General features: G+C 45.0%; 1 protein-coding gene across 1 annotated transcript in view; it reads left to right on the top strand.

The window, feature by feature from the left end:
• The first annotated feature begins 62 nt into the window (after positions 1–62).
• Positions 63–17607, top strand: part of LOC309364716 (netrin-4-like) — a 49757-nt gene continuing 32212 nt past the window's right edge. Inside the window, exons 1-2 of the mRNA XM_081902513.1 lie at positions 63–458; positions 10020–10561. Coding sequence (XP_081758639.1) covers positions 371–458; positions 10020–10561 — 630 coding nt within the window. The 5' untranslated portion in view covers positions 63–370. The remainder of the gene's footprint in view (positions 459–10019; positions 10562–17607) is intronic.

The following is a 17607-nucleotide window of genomic DNA, read 5'->3' on the forward strand; positions in this document are numbered from 1 at the left end:
GAAGTTGGGAGGGGGCGAAGGGGCTCTATCTCGAAGCAGCCAGCCAGCGCTCTGACTGAATCCACTGGGAGGCGATGGGCGGCTGAGGTGGACGCGCCGGGGGAGGCGAAGCGGCGGCGGAGCTGGGAAGCACGCCTTAGATCCGAAGGGGAGAGAGAGAGGAAAGATACACAGAGACACGCGCGGCGGGTTCCCACCCACCCCTTCGGGGAAAGAGAAGCACGAGGAGCCCGCAGTCATCGCTGCCCTGAAGGAAAGTGTTTTTGTTTTGTCTGCTCTGCCCCCGCCCCGAAAAGAAAGGTCATGTGGGCACCAAGCTTGTAGAAATATCACCATTATTATTATTATTACCCTCGCGCCTCCGGAGAAGATGGATTTCCTAGGCGGAGTCATGCAGCATAAAAGCATAACGCTGATCGTATTCCTGGAGTATATTATTTCTGGCCATCCTGGAGCAGGTAAGCGGAATTACGCATAGGTTCCCAATCAATGGTAGCGGAGAGCTTTAAAGCCTCTTCCGAGTGTTTGTTTGTAGGAAGAGGAGAAGTCGTCCGTTTTTTCTTTAGATGTCTAGCCCACTCTGTCACCGAGTCCAGAGGCAGGCAATACCTGTGTCTCATCCCCGCCTAAGTCCCGGTTGTTCCCATTTCAAAGCCAGGAAACTGAGGCACAGAGAAAGGTAATTCTCCCAGAACCATGCTGCACTGGGATTCAGACCAGGTTGAAATCGGATTACTGGGAATGGTTTTTTCAACAGTGAAATCTTATGCAAGAAATTTTGGCTTGCACAAATGCTCAGATGCCGGGCTCTACTATAAGGAGAGCCACACAAGATTGAGAGTTGTGATTCAATATTCAGCACGCTGTCTGCCTGCAAGTACTTGAGATGGGCTGTGACTTTAGGTGCATAATGTATGTGCATATCAGTGCTTTGAGTTTGGACTTAGCGCATAGGATAGTGTTGGGAATAAACATATCCTAATAAGAGCAACTTTAAGTCATGCCACATAATGTGTCTCGCTCATCAATACGCACTGTTTCTCAGGAAGGGCATATCTATGTTTCAAACCCTCTCTGGTGAGGACTGAGATGCGTTATTGACGTAGAGCATGAACCATCCCCTCCCATCTGCATGTAGAACACCCCCCCCCCCAGTGTGCTCCTGTCTGTAAGCATGAGGCTGTGCCCTTGATGGGTCTACCTCAGTGCTCTCTACACTGACTGGCAGCAGTCCTCCAGGATGTCAGACAGGAGTTCTTGCTCAACCTGACTTGGGCGTGCTAGAAACCAAACACAGGACTAACGGGCTGAGTTATGGGTGGCGTCGCTCCTCAATGATCTAAGGAGGGATAACAATGGTCCTTCACAATTTGTGACCCAAAACACTGAATTCAGTCATGTCTTTGGCATTACAAGTTGTTCAGGAACATAGGAAGCTGCCTTCTACAGAGTCATCCCATAGCTAGTCCATGTTGCACAGTGATGTCTGCTTGACGCTGACCACCAATGGCTCTCCAGCCAGGACTAACAATAACAATAACAATAATTTATTTATACCCTGCTCATCTGGCTGGGTTTCCCCAGCCACTCTGGGCAGCTCCCAAAAGAATATTAATATTAATAATAAAAATAAAGTCATAAAACATTAAAAACTTCCCTAAAGAGGGCTGCCTTCAGATGTCTTCTCAAAGTCAGATAGTTGTTTATTTCTTTCTCAAACCCACCTGGAGATGCAGGGGACGGAACCTGAGTTCTTCTGCATGCAAAGCAAGAGCTTGGCCACTGGGCTAGAGCAGTGTTTCTCAATCTTTTCTTCCGACCGTGACCCCCTTTCGACCTTGTTTCCTTCATGTGGCCTCCCCTCCTCTACCGGTAGAAAGGGAGCTATTTTGTTTGCAAATAGAACATCTTCTATTTATATTTTTTTATAATTATATAATTGCACCTGGGGGCACCCTTGGAATATCCTTGGAATATGGCCCCCGGCTGAGAAACACTGAGCTGGAGCCCCACCACCTCCACTTGCAAGGGGATATGTTGCTACTATGGCGAGTGTACCGTAATGCACTTAGCCATTCCCAAGAATGCAAGGCCCTCCCCCACTTTTCATTGGCTGGTACCACTTCTGTGGGAGTGGTCAGCACTCTAGGAGCCTAAAGAGACGAGTGGACTGCTGGATAGAGTAGGCATATTGGCCGACAGTTGGCGTAGCAGAAGCAAGACAGAGCTTCATTTGGTGAGGCCCGATTGTGGCTTAGTTTTCAGACATTATGGCTCTTGATCAAGGAAAACCGCATGGTGGTAGTGAGCCTGTTGTAAACATTGAGTAAGAAAGGAAATGAACTCCAGTTTGATGCTCTTTAACACTTGTAAAGCAAGAAGTCCATTTAGTCTGCCAAACAGTAGGGCAGGCTATGTTAGTTTTGACCATGATACTCAAATGGTTGAGAGGCAATCAAGGGGAATTCCTGGTTCTCAAATATACTTGTGAAAACCTAGATATCAAGGTGCATGTATGAAGTTTCAAATATATCCAAATTCCATACAGCTGCATTTTTTCAGCTCCAGATCTCTGTACAGCTTTCTATCCTCTGCACCACACCAGGCTGCATCTTCCGTCTATATACAGCTTCATAGCCCATGCTTGCTATTTTGGATCTGTTGAAACAGCAGATAGGATGCAACCCCCCACCCCACCCCTTCTTGCCAATGATTACATTGGGTGGTGGATTATACCCCTTAGGTTGGTTGTTCCTTCTTCTTTCCCATTTGTTCAACAGCTCTACGAACCAGTGAAACTGGTGTGAGTGTTTTGCTTTTTAACTCAGCGATGGCAAGCAAAGGGAAGGCTTTAGTAGTTTGGTTTTGTGTTAGTGAAAAGCATAAAATAATCTTGTGATGTACAATAGATGACAGATTATGAAACAGATGAATGCATCAGACAGTGGCTTCTCCCATTATCTATTCTCATCAGAATTGTTGTCACTTTCCATCAATCATACACGGCAACGATAAAATTACCCCTGATCCACTTTTTTCCCACCCATTTCCCCTTTATCCTGTAATCAGTGTAAAAACGTGTTACCATATTAACATTTAGCAGCTATATAAAGTTAGGACCGAGCAGAGAAACTGCCCTGTCTTCATACATTAGGAGTAGCATGCCTTGCAAGGTTTGTGTTACTCTGTCCTGGACTGTCAGATGTTATTGAAGATGTGCCACTGTGGGACTGCATTGTGTTGAGAGCTAAAACCTCTTCACTGATCCTAGTGATCCTTATTTGCATAGCTCTACCATTTCGTGATCTTATGGCCAACAAATTTCGAAGGGGATTAGACAAATTCAGGGAGGTTGAGTCTACCAGTGGTTACTAAAGCCGATGGCTATGTCCTACTTCCATGGTTGGAGGCAGCATGCTTCTTAATTCCAGTCACTGTAAATTGCAGCTTGCAGTTGTGCTCAGGTCCTGCTAGTGGGCTTCCTCTGGGCATCTTGTTGGCTCCTGTGAGAATAGGATGCTGGACTAGATGGGCCATTGGCCTGATTCAGCAGGCTCTTCTTATGTTTTTATGACCAAACCCTGGCTCTCCCTGCTTGATCCCACTGGATGCAAAACTTTCGTACAATAATGATACAGTATTGCTGAAAGACTGAAGATCAGAAATTGAGGGATGAAGTTAAATCCAAATGGTTGCTATCCATGGGACCATGCTACAGTACAGTGGTACCTCGGGTTACATATGCTTCAGGTTACAGACGCTTCAGGTTACAGACTCTGCTAACCCAGAAATAGTACCTCGGGTTAAGAACTTTGCTTCAGGATGAGAACAGAAATCGTGCTCCGGCGGCGCGGCAACAGCAGGAGGCCCCATTAGCTAAAGTGGTGCTTCAGGTTAAGAACAGTTTCAGGTTAAGACCGGACCTCCAGAACGAATTAACTACTTAACCTGAGGTACCACTGCAGTTGGTTACTAGACTAAGTAGCATGGCTGTTTCCACACAATTAAATATGTTTGGCTGCAGTAATCCCCCCCTCACTTCCCTCAAACAAAGCAGAAGCAGAGGAGGTGACCAGTGGAAAGTGGGAAACCATTTCAGATCCATTTTAATATTTCTTTAAGGGTGAAAGGGTAAATCAGGCAATAGGAGAGAGGTGATTAGATCAGAGGGCTATGAACTAAGAAACAAGCTAGCATTCTGGTTATATGCCTCCTTCAGAGGTTAGATAGTAGGCTTATACTTCAGCAGTTCGTGGTGAAACAACCTCACTTTCCCATTCTACATTTAAATACCCTACAGTCTCCACTGGGAAGAATAGCTCTCAAGATAAGTTTAGTTTATGCTATTTCATATCATAAGCTTTCTATTTTAAGTGATACCACAGATCCATCCATTCATTCATTCATTCATTGGTTTTGTATGCTGCTTTTTCCACACACACCAAAAATGTGTGGCATCACTGTGTGGCAGATTCTGACCATGTTTAGCCAAATATTCAAAGATGACCTCTTCGGATCTTCTTCTTCAGCATGCAAAGGCCTTAGACTGAAGCAGGCATGGACTGGGATAGTGGGAGAGAGGGCTGAACACCTGGGCAGAGCCTAGGTGTTATATCACTAGTAAATGGACCCCTGACCATTAGGTCCAGTTGTGGCCGACTCTGGAGTTGTGGTGCTCATCTTGCTTTATTGGCGGATGGAGCCGGCATACAGCTTCCGGGTCATGTGGTCAGCATGACCAAGCTGCTTCTGGCGAACCAGAGCAGCGCACAGAAACGCCACTTACCTTCCCGCCGGAGCGGTATCTATTTATCTACTTGCACTTTGATGAGCTTTTGAACTGCTAGGTTGGCAGGAGCAGGGACCAAGCAATGGGAGCTCACCCCGTCACGGGGATTCGAACCGCCAACCTTCTGATCAGCGAGTCCTAGGCTCTGTGGTTTAATCCACAGCACCACCTGTGTCCCTCACTATAGAGTAGTAAATCCCATCTTCTTTTACCTCTCTTACCAATATTAGCTAGATCAGCCTTCACAAATCTGATGCCCTCCAGATGTTGTTGGACTACAACTCTCATGGCTGATGGGCGTTGAAGTCCCAAGAACATCTGGAGGACACCAGCTTGGTAAAGGCTGAGCGATTCCCCCCCCCCCGAAGCTTCTTTACACAGTAACACATAAACTATGAAATTTGTTACCACAAGATGTGTTGATGGCCACCAATTTAAATGCCTTCAAAAGGCAATTAGAATTATAACGGGACACATGGTGCATTGCACAATTATATCAGCAAACAAGAAAGATTACCATTTCAAAGAGTCTATGCATTTCAACAGTTATAAAGGAAAGGGATAAAGGGAAGAGGCAGACTGCTTTAAGGAGTTAGGCTTCATGGAACAGATTAGCCTACTAAAATCTATATATAAAGAGGAAGGGACATATATAAAGAGCTTTTCCATTGCACCGTTTAGAATTAAAACTAGCAGCAGCAATTCTTTTTTCAAAGAGTTGGTTGTAGAAAGACTCCCCTGGTTTTCCATTGCTCTCAAACACAACATGAAGCATCCTCACCATGGGTGTGGTGTGACAACAGGAGCCTATGTACCATGGGTGTAGCCAGGATTTATTTGGGGGGGACAGGCTTTATGTTGGGGAGGGGAAGAACCGAGATATCTGCAATGCAATTGGTCAGTTAGTTAAGTATTTCTATTTACAGTATTTACTTTATCTTTGGGCGCAGCAGCACTCCTGCACCCCCTGACTACGCCCATGCTATGTAGCAAATGTGCTTGATGTCAGCAGTTATTGAGAAGCAGTGGTGGCCCTGGCAGTACTCCTGGAGGACATACCATTATCAACATCCCATCCAAGAGGATGAAGGAGAAGGCGACTGATCGCGATGAGCCATAGTTTGGATCTGCCCAATTCTTTGCATATAAGATTTTTTAGGAATGGGAGCAGTAAGGTCATGGATGCCTACTTCCAGTGAACACACATACTTGGAAGAGATTCTTCTGACAGCACAGAGGAAGAATGGCAGAAAGTAGACTGTGATCCGCTCCACTGGTGTGTTGCTAGCCAATTTCCAATGCTTCACCTAACATCTGCTGGTTACTGGGATCATTGCAGGGCTAGGTTGATCTTAACTATGGTAATTCAGCAATACATTTCTTCTGTCCTTAAGCAAGCGTGCCTAGTTAGGATCCCTTAACACAGTATAGTTATGCCACGCGTGTGTGTATTTTTGTGTAAAATACACTTTACTAAATTCTAGTAAAGAATTTAAAGTGCTTTCCAGTGGGATTCCACTCTTTCAGTGGAGCGAGGAACCTGGCCAGTCTTCTCCCTATATACTGGTTTGTTTATTTTTCCATACTGCCTATGGTTTGGTTTGGTTTTTTCTTATTTCATAACATGGCATCAATGGGTGAAAGGCACTCAATAGCAAGGGCAGACCCACTAACCTGAAACATCAAATAAGGATGGGTTTGCATAACTACTAGCTTGGAACATGTGGCGCTTTGAGTATATTATGCAAAGGTTGCTGCAGACCCACTTTTCAACCCACATGTAGCCAGCTGAACTCGGTAAGGCAAGGCACACACACTATTGACTTAAAACACAGCTGGGTCATTCTTTTTCTCGGTGTGGTTTGAAGCTGGTTTGGGGGCAAACATATCAAAACACAGTATTTTCCTAGATCTGGATTGTGGCTAATGCCATGTGTATAAAGGTAAATGTAAAGGGACCCCTGACCATTAGGTCCAGTCGTGACCAACTCTGGGGTTGTGGCACTCATCTCGCTTTATTGGCCGAGGGAGCTGGCATACAGCTTCTGGGTCATGTGGCCAGCATGACTAAGCCACTTCTGGCGAACCAGAGCAGCGCACGGAAACACTGTTTATCTTCCTGCCAGAGCAGTACCTATTTATCTACTTGCACTTTGATGTGCTTTCGAACTGCTAGGTTGGCAGGAGCAGGGACTGAGCAATGGGAGCTCACCCTGTCATGGGGATTCGAACCACCGACCTTCTGATTGGCAAGTCCTAAGCTCTGTGGTTTAACCCACAGCACCACCAATGCCATGTGTATACCACATCCCAAACCAGCTAATCTGCTTTCAGCCATCAGCCATCTGAAAGGTTTGCCCAGCTTTTTGATGACTATGTCACTGCCAGATGCTTCAAACATTTGCCAGAAGCCCTCTGACAAACAGCCACCTTGCTGAGCGACTCCCCTGGGATAGCAGGGTAAATGCATAAATAGTTGAGTGGCATCGATTATTGCGCAATGCCATCTATCAAGAGCCAGGCACCATCCACCTCGGTGACATACAGCCCCTTGGGAGCGAGGGGAGGAGGGCGCACTACAGCCTTGATTGTTTAGCCTGGCATGAATTATTCAAGGAGTCCCTTTTGGCATTCAGGGTAAGTCCCTGGTTGCCGGAATGCTCTGCCCCTTTGCCCGCCATGCCCCACTTCTATGACCCCGCGTTTCAGAGAAATAAACCAAGTGACGGATGGGCTGCCTTATTGGCACATTAATTGCTTCCAATGGAAGACTCTTAATCAACTGCAGATTTTGATCCGACTCTTCCCACCCGCCCCCCTCTCCGCTCATTTGTCACATGTGCTCTCCTACTCTGCCGTTCCTAATGACACAGCAGTTCAGACAGGAACCATTTATTGATGTTGCTGCATTAGCAGGCACAGCAGATAAGCCTCCTTGTCATCACCACTGATTAGAAAGCCAACTGTGCTCTTCCCCACTCTGCCTGCTCCATAAAATGCATTTAGAAAATTGGTGGCGGGGGGAGTGGAGGAGAGAGAGAGAGACAGGCAGTGGGATGCTTTCCGATTCCATCTCTAGGAATGAAAAGAAGCAGATTTCCATTTTAATTTTGAGCCACGGGGCGAGCGTCATCTGTATTCATCTCCTGTCATTCTTGCATTCTGAGGATTCATTGGAAACCAGGGCAAGTCTACTTTTGAAACAGAGCCATGCAAACAGAGCAATTCCATAGTTCTTGGGTTAGACCCAAAGGTTCCCTTCTGCACGGGGGAAAGGCACAGTTGATCACCCAAGGCCTGTTTTACAGCTCATGCTGGAGCAGAAGAAGGTGGAAGTAGATCGGGAACTATTGGCGATTTGCAGCACAGCAGCAAGGGTTTCTGACTCCAGTGGTTGGACAATGGCAACAGCACAATGACTCCCACCACCACAAGTTGGACTGCTGAAATGGGAAAGAAAAAAAAGCTTGGAGGAACCAGACTTGCATTTTAGTGTGCAGAACTCGGTTCAGTTCTGGTACTTAGAACAAATCCCTGAGCTCACTGCAAGTTCAGAGCACTCATGTTCTTCAATTCTAAGTTCTTCAGTTCCTTTTGCACCTGGCTCTGGTTGTTAGATCTCTAGTGAAACACAGAGTAGATCCCACAAGGCTAGAGGACCGTGCAAGAAAAGTGAACCTAAATCCAAAGAGGCGCTTCCATTTCCACAAGTAGACATTTGAGAACCACTATGGGATTCTTCCACTAGTTCAGCCGTCCCCAGCCTGTTGCTGGACTACAGCTCCCATCATCCCTGAACATGGTTCTTGCTGGCTGGGGCTGATGGGAGCTGGAGTCCCAACCATCTGGAGAGCACCAGGTTGAGAAGAGGGTGCTCCAGTTCTTGCACTATCAACTGCAGAAGACAATTAGCTAGTCTCCCTCTCCCCAATTCCAAAAACTTTAAATCCAACCCACAAATTTTAGTCGATACACTTAAGACATAAATAGTGTGTTCTGCCTTTTAAAAAAACTTTCTGTAGGTATGAAAAGCATAAAGCCATAGAACTGTGAGAAGCCCTAGTTCAGCATGATATTCTGCAGCAGAAGCATCCTGTGAAATTGTGACAGAGGTAATGGAAACGAGCATGGAAATGGATTTGGAACAGGAACAGAAGATGTGTAGCCTCTGGGTAGAAAAACTGGAAGTGAATTCTGATTTTGACTACCTTTAGAACGGAGCTATCAACCACTGCTTTGCTACTTCCCACTTGTATTTATTATTGGAACTCATTTTTTCATGCACTTAGGGCCATTTGATTCAATATTTCTTCTGATGGTTTTATGGCACTGTCGAGGCGGGCTTGATCATTTTTTCTCAGGGCGAGTTCAAGCATTCAGGTCTTGTTCTCAGCTGCTACATGAAGTACCACTGGGCTGCCACTGTCTTAGGACTGTTGCCCTAAGTGTGGCCATGGGGGGCCTCTCTAGCTTGCTCCTCCTGCTGGCAGCTGCTTCTAATAGCAATTTTGTCTGTGTGTGCTGTGTGACTCATGGTACAAGCACTCCAATTTTCTTCTTTTTCTGTCACCCTGCCCTGTTTTCAGGAGGTCTCACAGCCACAGTAAATTATGCACGTTCTTCTCCATAGCAAAGGGTTTCAATCAATGCAAGCATCATTTTTTAAAACAAGGATTTGAGGCCCAGAAGGTAGATCTGTATGAAGACATTTTTAGAAATGTTTACCCTGCTGTATTTTATCCTGTCTATTTGTTTTTAAATGACTTGCATTATGATCGTATTGTGCACCAATTAATTTGCCAATTAATTTCTCATTTCACAACTGTTCCTTGCAAATATCTGATCTTATCAACTGAATTGATGCTTGGTTAAGCAAAATCTCTTTTTGGCTTTTCCGCACATTTGATAATACCCGATTCAGTGGGTAGGATCGGATTTTCGCAAGGCACAGCTGTGGAACGAGAATATGTCTCAGACCCAGGCAAATCAATTGGTACACAATGCCATCAAATTCGGGTTAAGTGAAACTGATGGATGGGCCATAAGTCTCTTTGAGACTTTTTTTTTCAGAAAGCAAACAATAAATGCAGATAATAATAACAATTAATGACGGTGTTAAGTGCTTGGTAGGGGATCCAGGGCTGGGGAGGGACTGGGTGATCCACAATGGTGCAGAATATTGATTTTATGCAGATTTATATCGTTTTGTTCCCTGCTGCTCGCACTGCAGATTCAGCGAAGCTACGAGCCTTCCGATGCGATGGGCACTCCTGCAATCCTGCCGTGGGGAACCTTGCGACTGGAAGAACGCCAGTCACGCTTACCACCTGCGGTCAGAACAGCACAGAACTTTACTGCTTTTACCCAGACCACCATCTTCTCCACCACGGCCCCCAAGGGTGTGGACAGCCTAGGTGCACCAAGTGTAACGCCAACCAGCCTGATAACTCTCACCTTCCTTCCGCTATGACGGACGACTTCTTCCTAAACCCCACCTCCTGGTGGCAGTCTGCGCAAGGGGTGCACAGGGAGGAGATCCGGCTGGATTTGGAGACGGAGTTCTACCTGACCCACGTCATAGTGGTGTTCAAGTCGCCTCGCCCAGCGGCCATGGTGCTGGAGAGGTCGCAGGACTATGGGCAGACGTGGAGGCCGTACAAATATTTCTCTGCCAACTGCACGGCCACTTTTGGGCTCCCAGATGATACCACCGAGGAAGGGTCTCTCTGTACCTCCAGGTATTCTGACGTGATGCCTTGCACTAGAGGAGAGGTAGGTGACGGTGACTGAAATATGCTTCCCCTTTCTGTGGTCACTGAGAGATTATGCTAAAAACAAAGGTTAGAAGCTGCTGCGGAAGAGAGCAGCCCTGGTGTAGTCGTGGGCAACACGTGTTGTGTAACCTTTGACAGCCCTGGATATGGTCCTTTCCATCTCTATTTGCATCATCCAGCCAGTTCAGCAGAGTTTGGGTGAGCATTGCTTCAGAGAGATGGAAATGAGCATCAAAATGCACATTGCATGGAGATGTTTCTTGCGGAACCGGAACTATGGTGTTGTGTTTTTTTAAAAAGGCCTAATCATATAATTTGTTTTCCAAAGAAAGAGAGATTTTAAAAATACACACTCAGTGAAACTGTTCTATTTTCAGCTGGCAGTTTTTCTATATAAAGCAAAGTCATTTGTCATGTTGTCCGTGCACACAGAGTACTAAGAACATTGCCAGCGCCTCGTTTTCAGAAACCTGGATCCTGCACTTCTACGTGTGTGTTTGTGTGTGTGTGTATGCCAGTGACTATTTTATGCATGTCTGATTGATGCACGATCATGCACAAACTTGTTGCTGCTGACCTGGAAATGGCTAGAAAATGGGGCAGAATGGAATTGGGCGTGGCTTATGCATGCTCCGCCAACATGCCGGGAGGTCATGAATGGAACTCCAGCGTAAAATGATTGCCATATATATCTATCATCTATCATCTATCATCTATCTATCTATATCTATCTATCTATCTATCTATCTATCTATCATATATCTAATCTCTCATCTCTATCTTAATGTTTTATTTTTTTGTAAGTTTTTAAATCTATGTTTTTAGCTGTTCTTATTTTATCTGTAAGCTGCATTGAGTCCCAGCCTGGGAAAAATGTGGGACATAAAAAAATATAATAAGAAATCTCTGCAGCAGAATCCCGCGCAAGGCAAGTGTGTACCGACTGACAATCCTGGAATTCTTTTATAATTGCTTAGAATAGTATATCAGGCACATGTGGCTATGTTGACATATCCCGCTCTATGGCATCCAAGTGATTTTTGATGCTGCATGAACCATGTTCAGGTTTTCTCACTTGTGGAGCCTCTATTCAGGTGGCACCATGCCTTATGATCACCCAATTTAGATGTTCATAGAGGGAAAGGCAAAGGACTGGAGGCCACCGCTACCAACGTAGCCTATCCCCTACAGTTTCCCATTACTAGCTCACGCTCTGGCTCCTCTCCCTTCTGCTCCTTCCTGATCAGAGCGATAGGGCAGAAACCCAGTAATTCACCTTGCCTGAAACTGTATGGGAACTGAAATGCAGCCAGGCTTCAAAATCCACACTTCTCTGGATTTTATGATGCAGCTCTCTAACGAAAAGAAGTGTGAAATCATTGTGCATATCAGGAGGATGCGTTCTTAAAGATGCACATATTAGTCAAAAGATGCATATATGAGTCAAAATAGCGTAGAAAAAGGCACTATATCAGGAGAAATTACTTGCAAAAATGTGCAAATTAGGCAAACTGGTATACAACAATGTGTATATTTAGGATAAATGCTCACCGAAATGCTGGTGAATTTTCATGAAGAATTTTAAATTAATTAATAAATGGCAAACTGATGCAGAAATGTGGTAAACTGGATTTGAAAAATGAGAATCTGAATTCAAAGAATTGTTAGAGCTGAGAGTTCTTAGGAAATCCCCTATTTGCTCCCAGAACTACGAGTCTAGAGTGCCCTAGAAAGTAGGATTGATCATTAAGACACTCTGGCAACTGTCTCTCCCAGCAACTCTCAGCCCCCATTAATGAACTACAGTCCCCAGGATTCTTTGGGGGAAAGCCCTGACTGTTTAAGGTGGTATGATGCTGCTTTAAATCTACAGTGCAGACAGGCCCCAAGTATGTTTAATGGGGCTTAAACATATGTTCATAGGATAATTTATTTTATCCATTCATGAAATTCATATACTGCTGATTGTAAAAACAAACAAACCTCAAAGCAGTTTCCGAAAAGATTTCAGCCTTGAAAGTAGAGTTATCTTGATGATCCAAACTGGTTGTCCAAATGAGTCGCGTGACTCTCAGCTTACCTTTCCAAGGTGTAGGACACAGCAGTGTAAGTAGTTGTCTTATTTTTCATCTTCTGAATGCCTTCCTAAGACATGGAAATAGTTACAGAAAGTTGCACCGTATTGCTATTTTACAGAAAACAAGAGAGGCAAATAAATTCAGTGGTGGAGCAAGTTCTGCTGGTGGAAGAGAATGCAGGCATAGATATATGCATACTGAACTTCAAAAGCTTGCATTTTTCATTTCTTTGTTTTGCTACCCATAGAAGTTGATCTAATAAAAAGCCTTCATCTGGCCTGCTTTAAGAAGATCTTCAGTCGCATGTGCCCCAGTTTTTAGTTTTACATTCACCTGCATTGTGCCAGTTAAACAGAAGGTGTGATCAAAAGCAGACGCTTAGGTTAAAAGGCTGGTGCAGATTTGTACCAAGGCTAAGGTCTCAGATTCAGTGTTCAATTTTTTTATTTTGATTTTTGTATTGTCCTTATCCTGTGCTGGAGGGATCTGGGAAATTAGAAGCATGGTTTTAATAAAGCAGAGGAGCCGGAAATGAAAATCAGTCTGCAGGAGGAAGAGTTTGGAGCATTGGAAGGGTGGCAATTGCAATGCTCTCCCCTTTGCCGTTGCAGGAACTATAGGTCAGAAAAGTCTGATCCACCAAGAATTTATTGACTTGCTTCTCTATTTATGTTCCTGTCAGAGTCTATAGGAGGCCAAACTACCAAAAGTCCATTCATTCCATGTGAGCATCTCTTGTGACAGATGACACCAAGGGAGTGTGCTAGATTGATTAATGGAATGCACTGGGGGAAGAGGAATTGTGTATGCCTGAACAAGGTAACCCGTTGCTGTGGCAACAGGTTAGATGTGCCCTGCTTGACGGACCTGTTCGATGATGATGATGATGATGATTTTATTATTATTATTATTATTTATACCCCACCCATCTAGCTGGGTTTCCCCAGCCACTCTGGGCAGCTCCCAATAGGATATTAAAAACACGATAAAACTTCCCTAAACAGGGCTGCCTTCAGATGTCTTCTAAAAGTCAGATAGTTGTTTATTTCTTTGACATCTGATGGGGGGGGGCATTCCACAGGGCGAGCACCACTACCAAGAAGGCGCTCTGCCTGGTTCCCTGTAACCTCACTTCTCGTAGTGGGGGAACTGCCAGAAGGCCCTCAGAGCTGGATTTCAGTGTCCAAGCTGAATGATAGGGGTGGAGATGCTCCTTCAAGCTTTGCTAGCCAACCTATGTGGATTGGTCCCACATGCTCTCTTTTCAAACCACACCAGTGGATCAAACGCTGGATTTTTCTAATTCTTTCCTTCCATGAGACTCAGATTCAGATCTGGTTCAATCATAACTGCCTCAGAACTCACAAATATGAGCCTGAGGAAAATAAACCAGCAAAAGAACCTTTTTCAAATCTTCCATGAAGCCACTGCTAGTTGAGTGGAAGGACAAGAGCTCTCACGCTTAGGGCCGGTCTTGCCATTAGGCAGTGGAGGCAACTGCCTCAGGCAGCATATGATGGGAGGTGGTGGTATCCCTCAGCTCTTCCTCCTGAGCTTCCTGACAACCCATTCACAATATTAAGTCCCTGTCTGGAAGCCCCCATTGCTGCGATTAAGAGGGCGGGGATTCCCATAATCGCAGCTGCATATATTTAAGCTGTTGTGATGATAGTCGTCATGATTTGGGAAAATGCAAGAGGTTAAGCCAGGACACCCCCCCGCCCCTCAAAAAGATGGCAAACTCCAGGGCCACCTATTGAGTCTAACATGGTCCTGGAGTCAGCAGATCTGCTTTGGCCACCATGACAAAGAAAGCTCATCATTCATGACTCTTTAGTTATTCCAACTTCCAGCTGGAAGAGATCGGGGAAGGGATTAGTTGCTCATAGAGGCAAGTGCCCAAATGTTATGACTAGGGCTGTCTGTTCAGCATTTCGTTGAACTTGAGCTGCAGAGGAGATAAAATGCAGAGGCAGGGGAGGGGGGAAGCAGTTAACTCCAGCAGAATAAACATGCAGATAGCACCACCAGGTTCTGCTTCCCCAGAGGAAAGGGCTGTAATGCAGTGTGAGTGTGTTGGGGGAGTGCACAGTGCCAGGCAAATATGGTTTTGTAGGGGGGAAAGCAGAATGGAGAACAACTCAGAGGCAGCTACAATGGAAGAGGAATCCTCTTCTAACCTGCATTTTAATGAGCCACATCTGTAGGCTTGCATTCTCTTTTTCTTCTTCCTTCTGTTTTTTTTAACTTGTAAGCTAGCCAGGAAAAGGCACTGTTTTTCTAGCATTATTTCTGCACTTCCTGACATGCTGGACAGCAGATACTGAATAGATTTATCATCCTCTCGTCATTATATAAACGCCCAGTGAAGCTCCTGCTTCATTGGTCAGACCTAAACGGGAAGGGACCTGGGGAGCTGTTCCTATCAGAATTGTTGACTTTTTTTAAAAAAAAAAAAGTTGCTTCTTTTTTATGTATAGAATTGACATTTATTAGGCTACTATCCCACCCTTCTTTTAGAAAGTAGGAGGATCAGAGGGGTTCGAGTAATCCAGGGTCCAGGCCCTAGTTAGCATCAGGTGCTCCCAACTCCATTCAAGGCACTCAGAAGAAACACTTTTCTGAATGGTCCTCTGATAAGCTGGTAAGCTTTCTTCTTTCCCCATCTGAGTTCATTCTAGGAAACTGGTTCAAATCTAACTGAGATTGGCAGGCGCCGAAAGCAACTACTATCTGATGGCAGGGTGTGAGCACTGAGCTTGATGGTTCACAATCCCAGGGCCCAGACATCCATATCGCATTATCATCCCCGTGACTTTGGCAAGATAAATTTGCTACTTTATGACAGACTCAGTGTATTCCTACCTAGGACTCAGCTACACTCAAGTCAGTTATATCCTTGTAACTCCATTGTAAAGATGCGACACCAGATGGCGCTCTAGAGCACAAAAATTATCTATGCAATTTTACATAGGGTTTTTTTTCCTTTTGTTATAACAATCTAATTTATGGCTTATTTATAGTGGTTTTCTTCCTGTGTGTAGATCCAGCCATAGAATTCATTCATAAGTTCCGTTGGGTGCTTCTGAGGTGGGGAGGACTAATGGCGTGATCCCAACCCCTCCTCTGCATTTACTGTGTGCACCTGTTATCAACTGCTGATGGTGCTGAAAGGAGCCAATCTCTTTTGCTGTCTCTTCTGCTATCTCTTTGCTGTGTCAGAAGGAGGGGACAAGACCATCCCTTCAGTTGTCCTTCCAGCAGTGGCCTCTCCGTGTCACCAGTTGCCAGCAGGTGATAGAGGGGTTTGCTCTAAATTTTATTTCAGCTTATTATCAATCATCATCATCACAAGGTTCTGGTCTTCGATTAGTTTTATTTTGCAATGATGCAGGCTAATTGCTTTATGCAAGTTTGTATTAGTTGTTTCATTGCCTAGAGATCCTGCTGATTAGGATAGGCAGGACATAAATTTAATATGGTAAATGAATAATTGTGCCTGGAATCTTCTACCTTATAGAAGGCGCAATGTGCCTTCATTGTTTTAATTTTCTTCTGACATCTTAAGGAGGATCTTAAGATCCTTTCTTGGGTAGCCTGCCGTAGGAGGTCATGCGTAAGAAGTGCCCTGACTCCATGACTCACTCATCCTTCTTGATTCTGGGCATGAATTCCTGATAAGAGGAGCTTTTGTTGTGGCCGCATCGTTTCACGTCAACTCCAGACTGGGAGATCAGGCTGTAATAACAGAATTATCTGCATTGGGGAATGGAGAATCAAAACATGGACCCCACGAATGGCAGGAAATAAAAAATCTGAGATATTGTCTCTGGAATGAAGATGACCCTCTTGGCCGGAGATAAAATATCAATGAGATGAAGAACTGCCAGCTGCTACTGAATAGGGTGGCGGAAATACATCCCCTTCATGATGGTTGTCAGCTTGCATTTTCTGTTGCTCTAAGGCACTCCTAAATTCCTTGCTGCTAAAAAAAAAAGAAGATAAAGGGGGTCAGGGCAGGCAGGGATAATAATATTCCATTTATGATGAGTTGCAGCTGAGCGACTGAAAACAATAGCATGTGAGAGGTGAGAGTGAAAGGAAAGCAAAGCACAGAGCTCCAGCATCAATTGGGATTATGCAAGAAAGACAGAGTTTAGCTCTCTTTTCTGTGGGAGCATTCAAAATAATTCAGAGGACACTTCCATTCTGTAAGTTCTTGAAAGTTAGCAGCCGAGCTCCGAAGTCCTAAGAGGAACTGAAATGAGGCTGGAGCTAGGATGGTGTATTGGGGTAGTATACCCCAGGTTGAAGCCAGTGATGTCCACGGTTCGACTCCCTGCTTGCCCCACTTGTTGTGGGGAAGACTCACTTTGTACAGCAGACAGGCAGAAAAGGGGGGAAGGTGAGGGAAACACGACAACTCGGCAATCCTAGCTGGGCTAGATCTCCTAGGAGGGACCAATCAAGCAATGCCACATAAAAAGAGCAAAAGATAGTCAATCAGAGGCAGAATTGATTATTGGGCCGGCATGGTGGGTAGGAAGCAAAAGGTTAGGTGCAAATGAGATAAACTGCAGCAAAGCAAGCTGGTGGGGGAGACCAGAACAAGTTGTCTAAGCAGCCAGAATTTTACTGGCCTGCCTAGAATTGTCTCCTCTTGGCCAGTTGCCAAAATGAATGTATTTGTTATGAGCAGCTAACATCCCTGCCTTCCTTTCCCAACAAATTCATTTTTACAGTGGTCTGTTGCCCCCTTCTAGTCAGCAGCATTCTACGTCTTTTGCTCAATTCAAGAGAGCTGAGGAAACTGCTCATCCCAGAGCTTTATTTCTCAAGCAGAAAGAGGCCGTGATTTAATCATAGAATTGCACTTTGATGTGGGAAGCGGAAGTTCCAAAAAAGGATATTCAGAACCCATTGGGACAAGCCTATCATACAATAAGCTTTGTTGCTGATGGATCGA

This window comes from Podarcis melisellensis, assembly GCF_964234715.1.
Source record: "Podarcis melisellensis genome assembly, chromosome: 2".
Lineage (NCBI taxonomy): Eukaryota > Metazoa > Chordata > Lepidosauria > Squamata > Lacertidae > Podarcis > Podarcis melisellensis.